Consider the following 10987-nt stretch of genomic DNA (forward strand, 5'->3'; position numbering starts at 1 on the left):
CGGGCCGAGAAAGCGACTTTGATAAATGAAGGGCTTAGAGATTGTACTTGATGAACTTCAGTTTCTTACTCATTCTTTTGGGAGAACTGAACGATGGATAAAGGTTGAATATGTTTTGACCTGAAGAAAAGAACGCCAAGATTTTTTCTCCACGCTCATGCCAATTGCTTTTGAGAGGGCCTGAAGATCATACCATTGATCTGATATCTGGAAGCACGCCACCGAATCCGCCACCTTATCGTGTGAGCCGAGTACAAAATGAAAATATTATGAACCAAGTGAAAGACCTCTTGGAAAAGGGTCTTGTCCAGCCTAGTACTTCACCGTATTGCTCTGCAATGTTGTTGGTTTTGAAGAAAGACGGATCTTGGAGAATGTGCATCGATTATAGCGCTCTCAACAAAATCACCATCAAGAACAGATTTTCGATTCCTAGGATCGATGATATACTTGACAGGTTACAGGGATCCTCGTGCTTTAGCAGGATTGACTTGAAGAGTGGATATAATCAGATCAGGATAGTTCAAGGAGATGTCTACAAGACAGCTTTTCGGACGACATTTAACTGGATGATGGACAGGATTTTTTGAGAGTGCAGGCTATTTGTTGGCACTTTCTTTGACGACATCATTGTTTTCTCCAAGAATGAGGCAGAACACAGAGATCATCTGCTTCAAGTCTTTCAGGTATTACGAGATCACACGTTAGTGATTAATGCATAGAAAAGTGAATTTTTTCTACCAGAGATACACTTTTTCGGACACATTGTGTCAGCAACAACAGGAGTGCAAATGGACCCGGCCAAGATAGAGACTATCCGTGATTGGCCCGATTTGAGGAATGTCCATGAAGTTTGAAGCTTCTTGGGACTGTGTTCGTACTACAGGCGGTTCATACGAAAGTTTGCAGAGGTTGCTTCCCCTTTGCATATCTTGACACACAAAGGAGTACCTTTTTCGTAGGGACCCACAGAGGTGACTGCCTTTCAGACATTGAAAGAGAAATTGACTACGGGGCCTATTTTGACTTTGCCGGTCTTGCAGAAGTCATTTGAAGTATATTGTGATGCTTGTGGTTGTAGTCTGGGTGCGGTCTTGATGCAAGAAGGCCATGTCATAGCTTACGAGAGCCGTTTGTTCTCTAGGCCGGAGATGACAGCACAGATTTATGCGAGAGACCTTTTGGTGGTTATCCATGCTCTTACTCAGTGGCGGCATTACCTACTCAGAGCGGATTTCACTGTCTTTACAGACCATTAGAGTTGGCACTACCTCTTGTCACAGAAGCAGCTTTCGGAAAAGCAGATGCGGTGGGCGAACATCTTGTCACAGTTTCACTTCCAGCTTGTCCATGTGCAAGGACAAAAGAATGTGGTGGCAGATGCTTTGTCTCGGCAACCGTTGGTTCTGACTTTTTCCGCGATACATCATAGGAGCTTCGAGGATATGGTCGATCAGTATGCCACAGATAAAGATTTTGCAGATATTTTCACACAGCTACGGGATAGGGAGACAGTAGCTGGATACTCCCTTCAGGAAGGCTACTTGATGAAAAAGACTATGTTGTGCGTTACACAGCCGTTGAGGGGAAAGGTTATGACTGAATGCCACTGTCCACCTTTTACGGGTCACCGCGGCATTGCTACCACCATGAAGGGGGTAGAGAAATACTTCTTTGGGCCGAGACTCAAAAAGGATGTGGAAGAGTTTGTGCGCAGTTGCTTGGTATGCTAGAAGGTCAAGTTTGACAGGCATAAGGCACAGGGATTGTTACAGCCTTTACCCGTACCCACCCACCCCTAGGAAAGTATTGCAATGAATTTCATTTTTTATCTCCCGAGAACACAGAAAGATCACGATGATTTTCCGATTACATGGCACGTCTGAGACGATTGTCTCCGACAGAGACCCCAGATTTATGAGTTTGTTTTGGAAGGCAATTTGGGAGAACATTGGCACGCAGTTGCAGTTCTCGTCATCGTTCCACTTGCAGACTGACGGGCAATTGAGATTGCCAATTCAGTGATTTTAGATTTATTGAAGTCTTGTATCTCCGATCAGAAGACTCAATGGGAAAAGAACTTACCTTTGGTGGAATTTGCCTACAATAACACGATACACTCTTCGACGGGGAAGACGCCATGTGAGATTGTTGAAAGTGTTACGAAGGTTCCATCCTTCCTGAGCACGAAAGATTAGAAATTTGAAGCGGATGAATATTCGCGAGAATTGGATACGGCTTTTGCCAAGGTTCGCGAGACTTTGCAGGAGTCTCAAGAACGACATAAAAAGGCAGCAGATCGCCATCGTCGCGACTTGAAATTGAAGGAGGATGATTGCGTGCTCTTACGTTTTGAGAAGGCACGCCTACAAAAGAAAAAGGAAAAGGAGAGGCTTTTTCCAAAGCTTAGTATGCGATACTACGGACCTTTCCAGATCACTGACAAGATAAATGATGTCTCCTTCCGATTGAAACTGCCAGATACTTGGAGGATTCATAATGCATTGCATGTGAGTCTCTTGAACCCTGTTAAGGGTGATGTGCCCGATGATCGGGAGCCTGATGAGCAACCCGAAGTTGAAGAAAACGAGAAGATCCTTGTTTCTGAACAGATTTTGGCACATAACGATACGAAGAAAGGTAAAGTCCGAAGGCGGCTTCTTGGTTAAGTTCAAGAACTTTCCTGCATTTGATGCGAAGTGGATGGAGGAGGAGGACCTAGTAGATACTCCTCGGATTGTGAAACTTTACCTCGATGTTTTGGTTTAGTATAGTCTACTCCAAACGGAACCCAGAATTCAGCTTGGCCGGAGATCTGGTGCAGTGGGATGCACAAGAGGGGAGTCACTCCGCTCCCTTGTCAACAGATGCCTCGATTTTGATACTAAAGTCACTGATGTCTCTTTGAGCTTCAGGGATACTGAGAGCTGATAGTATTCTGCTGGATGACTTTATGAAATGGAATTCCTAATTGTGATACTGATTTGTTCTTGACTTCTTGTGAGTGCAGGAACTGATAGACGAAATGACTGCAGCATTTTGGTCTGATTGATCTCGAATAAACATGGTTGCAATAGGGGTTAGTCAATCGGACATCGATGAGGTCCCGATTGGACCTAGATGTGATTGCTAGCTACATCGCCGATAAATCATGGTCTAAGATCCGAATGAATGTTGAATGTCATGTGATATCCTGTGATGTCTGGTGATGTCCTGTGATGTCGTGTAATGTGACTGTCGATTTTATACATGTGCTAGATGTGTGTTCCTAGTACGTAGGTACTAACGGTCAGTGCCTGCTAAGACGGTTTATGGCTTTTGTCGATTTTGCAAGCGTAATCGCGGTCGATTACAATGCTTTCAAGAGGGGTAAGTCACAAAGTGATGATGTGGCGGACAGCAAAAACCCTAATTTTTGCCAAAAATCCTAAAATTCTTGCAAACCCTAATTTTTGCCAGAAACCCTAATTTTCGGAAATCGCGGAGACGGATTATTTTTAAAATTTTTGTTTTTTTTTGGGGGAAATTTTGAGCGACGCAAATCTAAGCTTTTCGCTTTGATTTGGGAGAAAGAAAGAGAAAAAGAGAACTTGCTTTTTACTGACTCTCATTGAGAGAGAGAGAGAGAATCTGCTTTTGCTTTCAAGCTTTTGGGGCTCTGCTTTTGGGCATCCCTTGTAACCTTTAAATTAGTGGTGACGGCCTCACTTCTCAGAGCATCTGGACGCAGAGTCTGAGAGTGAAACCCTAACCGCTCTCTTGTACTTTGATGATTGATTAATACAAAAAGAAATACCGAAAGGGGCGCCAGTCTTTGGGGCCAATATCTCTAGGCACGGAACTCCACCGAGCCAGTGCAAATCTATTGTGATCTGTGAATTGTTTTGAAGTGGTTATTTGGTGCTGTCGCGGTCGATTCTTGACTTGGAGTGTCCAAGTCTGTTACAGGTGGTATGGGACGCTCGGTCTTACAGGCATAGTTACCAGGAACGGGAAACCGGAACGGGGAACGGGGAACGCGGAACGGCAACTCCACAAAATGGCATTCCCTGTTATGGGTACTCACGTTTGAAACACAGAACAGGGATTCGGAACGGGAACTTGGAATGGGAACGGGGAACGGAGCCCTAAAAACGGCCATTACTTGTTACTATGCTTACAGGTGCACGCCTACGTCCTCGGACGCTGGCCCCAGCACAGGGGAGTTGCCGGATGGTGGCTATGGTCGGGTGGTTTGTCCGACACATGTCTGTAGGCGGTCCGTGTAACCGGGAGATTAACTCTCCTTGTTCGTATCACCAGGGGCGGGAGAGTATGGGTATGGGTAAAGGTTGTAGAAGACCTGGTGCCTTATGCCTCTCAAACTCAAACTTGACCTCTTGGCATACTAAGCAACAGCAAACAAACTCGTACACAACCTTTTTGAGCCTCGGCCCGTAAAAGTAACACTCAACACCTTGCAAGGTGGTATCTATGCCACGGTGGCCCCAAAAAGGTGGACAATGGCACTCTGTCAAAACCTTTTCCCTCAGAGACTGTGTGACACACAACGTCGTTTTCCACATCAAATAGCTGTCCCGTATAGAACAGCCTGCAACTAGATCCCCACGCTGTATCTAGGTGAAAGATATCTGCAAAATCAAGATCGATGACAGACTAATCGATCATATCTTTGAAGCTTCGATGATGTATCGCGGAAATAGCCAACACCAAGGGCTTTCTCGACACGCATCTGCCACTAAATTCTTATGTCCCATAACATGGACTATTTGGAAATGGAACTATGACAAGATGTTAGCCCACTGTATCTACTTTTTCAAAAACTACTTCTACGACAAGAAGTAGCGTAAACTCTGATGATCTGTGAAGACGGTAAAGTCAGCTCCAAGTAGATAGTGTCGCCACCGCGTAAGAGCATGGATAATTGCCAAAAGCTCTCTCATAAATCTGTGCAACCCGTTCACGACATGAGAACATCCTGCTCTCGTAATCTATGACATGCATAGTCCCAGGGGACGCCCTTTTTCGGGCTTCCCGTCCCCACTTGCCGTCCCGCCCTCTTTTTTACACTAAAAATCCATTTGAGCCCCTTCCCCCATTCCCCGTCCCAGAAAGCGTCCCTTGTGACTATGATGAAATGGCCTTCTTGTATCAAGACTACTCCCAAACTACGACCACAAGCATCACAGTAAACTTTAAATGGCTTTTGCAAGTCTGGCAAGGCCAACACTAATCCCGTAGTCAACTTTTCCTTGAGGCCAACACTGATCCCGTAGTCAACTTTTCTCGAAGGTTGCAATCTCTGTCCAGCCCCAAGTACAAGGAACCGTTTTCTGAGTCAGTACACTCAAAATAGTTGTTCTTGTAAAGTTAGCAAGGGCAATACCATTTTATTGGTTCTCATTAGGAATAATATAGACTTTTGCACGGGCCTTGTAGAGAATCCTAATTTTTAAAGATTAAAGCTAATGTGTGTAGGGTTAAGGGGACAAGGGGATTCAAGAAGCTAGTTTTGAATAGGCTTTTCTAGCCTTTTTTTTAGGCACATGTAGGATGTGGATTTAGGAGGTCACTTTCTCTCTCTAGATTTTTGAAAGCGAAGGGAGTAAAGGAGTGTGGCCACATCAACAAAAACGTGCATAAGGGCCAAAAATTGACTTTTTTTTCAAAGTCGTGTACTTATTTATGACTTAAAACTCCCCCCAACATATATGGATATTAAAAAATCCATTTTTTGACCTACAAGGACTAAAAGTCCACTTTTTCAGAAATCCCCCCCCCCCCCCCTCTCTCCAGAAAAAAACCTTTGCTCTATAATCTAGGGTGAATGATAAAAGCCATCTTCAGTAGTACGGATAAGATGCTTCCCATAAAAATACATCTTCGTACTCAGCTCCCATGTAGGTGTAAGCCATGTCCTAGCACCTGCTAATATCAGCTGTGTAATGTCCTACCTAATGAGCTAGCTGATCTCAGATCGGCTCAAGGTAGGGGTGTGTGTGTGTGTGTGTGTGTGTGTGTGTGTGTGTGTGTGTGAGAGAGAGAGAGAGAGAGAGCGAGAGAGGTTGTTTTTGGCAAGCCAGCATAACATTGCTCCAATCAGTAATGACTGAATGGATACAAAAGTGGCATCGATTGGCTCTTAAAGGCTTCTCTGCCCTACCTAACTTAAAAGGTCAAAAGAATCAACATGAATAAATTAAGTTAATCCCAAGAGAAAGCAAAGTCCAGAGAAAGGGAAAAATATACCTGAGACTTCTTTACTCCCTCCATGGCTTCTACTAAGATCTTTGTATCAGGTTTTGCGCTTTCCTTTGCATATTTCAAACACTCCTTGAATGTATCTGCAGCAGCCTTGCTTTCACCTAGTGCTAAGTGACAACTACAAAGGATAAAACACTGTCGTCACGAAACTTACGATAGTGATGTGGAATTCAATAGACAAATTGTAAGCTGTCTAAATACCTGGCAGCACGAAGTCTTACGCGAAGAAAGCCCGGATCCACAACCATAGCACGCTTACAGTCAGCGAGGGCCTCCCTCATTCGGCCAACTGCCATCCTTGTGGCTGCTCGATTACTATAACATAACATTGAAGCTCTTATACAGCTCTGAGAAGTTTCATCTGGAGAAACACTGCTTGCACCTCGAGAGTAATATTCTTCAGCTTTTGGAAAATCTCCATTAGCATATGCTTGATTCCCCCTGATAACAAAAACTATGCACATTGATGTAACAGTAACTGTACATGCTGTCACGATAACAAAAAGTGCACTTTAGCAAAATACTTGACCATCCAACTAACCTCAGGCGCCATCTCTCACATACTTGCTCTGCTGCAGCACTTTTTACTGCATTTGGGCTTCCTGAAATTGCTGGTACAAAGTGCTGGCTGAAATCTGTGATTGCAGGAGTAGACTCTTCAGTACTTTTCACATAACTATGGTTTTGGTTACTTATTGATGTCTTTGAAGCTCCTGATTGAAAGCTCTTGTCAACTGAGGTCACTGGGAATGATAAGCAAGGTCCTGATTTCAACTGAGACTGCCTATCTTGAGCTAAGTCAATGGAACCATCAGGCGTACACACTGTTGTTGAGTCAGCGGTCAAATCCTCCAAAATCTCAGTAGATTTCTCTTTCTGAGGTCTTTGTGCATATCTATGATGCATGGAAGAAGCAGCTGTATAAGAAGAAGATGCACCAAATGTGAATGGTGGTTCATAATTGCTCGCTTCCTGCTTCAAACTGTAATCATCAAACGCAGATGTATCTTCTCTTTCTAGATGCTCAGCCGACCCTTCAGCTTCCTGATAAGGAGAAGAACTATGACCTTCATCCAAACCTCTTCGTTTCCACTTTCCACTTCTCCTACTTGAGAAAAGACTGTGCTCTGCCCACTCATTTGCACCTTCAAACACTTGCTTGCCACCCTGAAAATCCCTGATGTCTTCATCAGCAGCAGTAAACTCCGACATGTTCTGAATTTCTGACAACTGCCTTAGAAGCTCCCTATCGTCCATTATATCGGTCCCACCAAAGTTGAAATAGGGCTGCTCCAAGGTTGTTGCTCCTGAACTCAACTCAGTATCATTTGCAATGGGAGAAAAATCCATGGGAGTGTTCATGTTTTGAAAAGATGCTGATTGCGTAGCTCTTCGTGGTCTGTTTAATCCTCTTACCTGCCTTCTTACTTTTACATTAGTTCGTGACTTTTTCTTTCCTGTGACCATTTGAGTATTGGTCCCATCTTTAACATTCCCCTGGAACTCAAAGCACTGAGTCTGATTAGATGACTTGTCACTTGCTACAAATGGCTCACCACTTGAGGGCGATCCCTCTGAGGCCGAAGACTCTGAGCGGGAGAGAGGACCGGAAAATTCACCTGTTGGGCCCTCCTTTTCATGTTTAGTGAAAGAGGATAATTGTGCTCCTTCGGAAATATGTAGATTGTTGGTTACCTTTGCGACAGGCTTGCTGGTTACAAACACAGAAGAATGTGAGGAAGGTTGACTGTCCGTGCTAGCTTGGCCCTTGTAAACAGGAGAGCCGGAAATGGTTCCAGAAGAAAAAGATGCAGACAACAAGCTCAACCCAGAAGCAATGGGAGCACTGGAGCCTGCAGTAAAACCTTCATAATTCTCTTGCAGTCGTTCATCCTTCAATTTCTTATCAGAGACCATTGTACCTGACCTCCCGAAAATGCCTTCAGTAGTGTAATCTGCTTGCTGTTGCGCAGCACCAAAAACAAAGGGCTGTGAGGGATCTTTCCCACCAAGGCTCCAGACTGAGTCAATTACGTTGCCACCAGTATTTTGTGTAGGCTCTTTGACAAGAAACTTCCCTGCAAATTTGAGATTAGGACTCTTTCCATCTGATCGTTCTGAAACCTCTGCAAAACCACCTGATGGGCTTTGCAAATTGCTATCAGAAAGTTTTGCGTAAGTAGAAGATAAGTTCAAATCACTAAGGTCTTCCTGTTCCACAGTTGTATTCGGTTCATCCACGGCATCAATTAGGTGATCCGAAGTGTACTTTTCCTTTGAGGTTTTTGACGATCCATCAGCCTCCCAATTCTCGCTGCTATCAACCTCTGATTTGACCTCTGATTTGCTTTTGAATGGCCACCAAGAACTAAAGCGTGAATCAAGTGTTTGCCAGTTTGTACCATGCTGTGTCTCTTGTGCCTGTGATGGATAATCTTCCTGTGGTTTTTGACTGGAAGATACATGAGCTTGCCAGTTGGGATTGAAATGCAAAATGCTCCCCTCATTATCTGTGTTCAACTCCTCAGCCGAAGACAGCCTTTTATTTTGCATTGCTGCTCCAGATCCATCTTCTCGCATGCCTTCTGACTGCAATGGTTCATCTGCATCAAAATCAATACTGACATCTATATTATCCTCTGGCCAAATACCAGCATCAGAGCATTCGGCCTCATCAAGCTGAGATGATTCGGTGGCTGAATCCATGCCAGTATTTGACTGAGGAGAGGCGTCCCTGCTAAATGCAGGTGCGACTTGCTGAATACCAACACCCCCTAGTGGAGCTAAACCTTTCCCTTTCAAAACATTGCTGTGCCGTTTGAACTTGCCAGTTCGCGACCTTGCAGAAGTTGCTGCAAAAGAGCCCTGAAACAATTTCTGCTGAGGTGCACTCGACTTGAAGCTACTCCCTCCTAACCCTGATGCACCAAAAACAAACACATCTGGGGTCTTCTTCTCAGCAAAAGCATGCTTAGAATCAGTGGCATCACTGCAGATGGAATTGTTGCCATCAGGATGAAAGATGGATTCATTTTCCAAAACCCGCATCTTTCCTTCTAAAGTGGAATTTTGCTGCATTGTTGATGAATTAAGAGAGGAACTGCGCAGTGATGACTTTCCTTCCACATCTGACATACCAACCTTCCAGCTTTTCTCATTAAAGCGACTGAAACTAGGTTCCATGTCAGCCCGTCTCCCACCTTCATCCAATGCTGGTTTTCCATTCTTAAGGATCTCCTGAGAAGAATCTCTAGAAGAAAATGCGAGGGAATTCATTCCGTCATTCCCAAATAGGGCTTGCTGAGGTGAATAACCAAACGTAAATGGTGAACTTGGAGGGTCAGAAGTTCTGTATGTATTGCTTAGCTTTCCATTCTGTTGAATATTAGCACGCAGGTATCCATATGCCTCTGCTCTTGAGAGAGTAACGCCTTCCCCTCTCACTGCATCACTTTTTGTAGTGTCTTGCCAATGCTTCTCTTCTGCCATGCCAATGCTATTTTTGAATGCTGAGGATGTGGAGGACATAGAAGGGACTGCTGCCGTTGATGAAGATGAAGATAGGATCTCATCTGCTAAGGGAAGTTCACACCAAAGAGGTTGTAAAGGTGGGTTACCCCAAATGGATGAAGAAGGATTACCGTTGTAGAATGATCCAGGCTGCTGAATAATGTTCTCTCGAAAAGATTGTCCCTCGTTCTTTTGGTCTGAACCTCTAACACCCAGCAGCAATGACATGGCAGGGTGCTTGAAAGCTATGGACGGCTAACACAGAGCTTCCAGGCATCAAATTCTGTAAGCATACAGTTCAAAAAAGCCGCTTTCGTGATACACATGAATCCGATTAGCCTTGTAATGCATGAAAGGCACCTGCTTTTGATAGGGAACTCAGTTGTTCGATCAAATAAAACCCTACTTGCATCGAAGAAAGGTTGATTAAATGCAGGCACAATCAAAACCCTTGAAATAATCAATTTTTATCGCTTGTTCAATGCAGATGAACGTAAGGGAAAGGATCGGAAAGCTTACATGGAAATGTGATGCCCAAATTTGTAGTTTGATCAGACCGAGGGTGGTCGTGATCGAAAAATCACCTTCCAAAAAAAAAGATTGGTCTGCCATTAAGTAACTGGTCTCCAGCCTTCACTGCAAAATGTCGGATCAATTGGAAAGAGTCTGTTGATCAGAAGAATACTACAAGCTTCAAATGCATCGCCTTAACTATGATGAGACTCCTGTACACGTGCTGGGTTACCAGGCCTTGAATGTGAGTGCACGTAAGGGCGTGTGTGTGTGTGTGTGGGAGAGAGAAAGGGGGGGGGGGGGGGGGGGGGGGGGGGGGGGGGTCGGGAAGGGCTGAGACGAGATATGATACACGACAAATTGTGTGTCCGAGACTAGTGCTTGCACACAAATGTGTGCGCGCGGGGGAAGAGAGAGTGAGAGAGAGAGAAAGAGGTTCAAAAGCAACCCTGGTTGATGGGGAGGATGACCACCGGCTCAGCAAGTTAGCCTCTGTCTACCAGGGGCAGATATTATCACCGGCCAAGCCCGTCGTCCACCGGCATACCTGATCGGTCATGTGCCGCCTCAGGCATACTGCCTACTGCCGGTCTTCGCGTGCGACCTGCACGCCGACCCGTTAAACAGTTACCGGTATGGCAAGAAAACCATTTTCCTTTAGAGCCCTATCCCACCAACCCAGCCCCATACGTTCTCTAGC

General features: G+C 44.8%; 1 protein-coding gene across 3 annotated transcripts in view; it reads right to left on the bottom strand.

The window, feature by feature from the left end:
- Nucleotides 1–10576, bottom strand: part of LOC147447814 (uncharacterized) — a 101369-nt gene extending 90793 nt beyond the window's left edge. The window contains exons 1-4 of one of the 3 annotated variants that reach the window (XM_086523521.1): nucleotides 10294–10576; nucleotides 6806–10057; nucleotides 6466–6705; nucleotides 6250–6382 (exon numbers count right to left, since the gene is read on the bottom strand). In XM_086523521.1, coding sequence (XP_086379647.1) covers nucleotides 6250–6382; nucleotides 6466–6705; nucleotides 6806–10002 — 3570 coding nt within the window. In that variant the 5' untranslated portion in view covers nucleotides 10003–10057; nucleotides 10294–10576. Of the gene's footprint in view, nucleotides 1–6249; nucleotides 6383–6465; nucleotides 6706–6805; nucleotides 10177–10293 lie in introns of all 3 variants that reach the window. The other 2 variants (XM_086523520.1, XM_086523519.1) reach the window with 2 other exon arrangements.
- Nucleotides 10577–10987: the final 411 nt, after the last annotated feature.

Source organism: Adiantum capillus-veneris, chromosome 11 (assembly GCF_014529385.1).
Source record: "Adiantum capillus-veneris isolate H3 chromosome 11, ASM1452938v2, whole genome shotgun sequence".
Taxonomy (NCBI): domain Eukaryota; kingdom Viridiplantae; phylum Streptophyta; class Polypodiopsida; order Polypodiales; family Pteridaceae; genus Adiantum; species Adiantum capillus-veneris.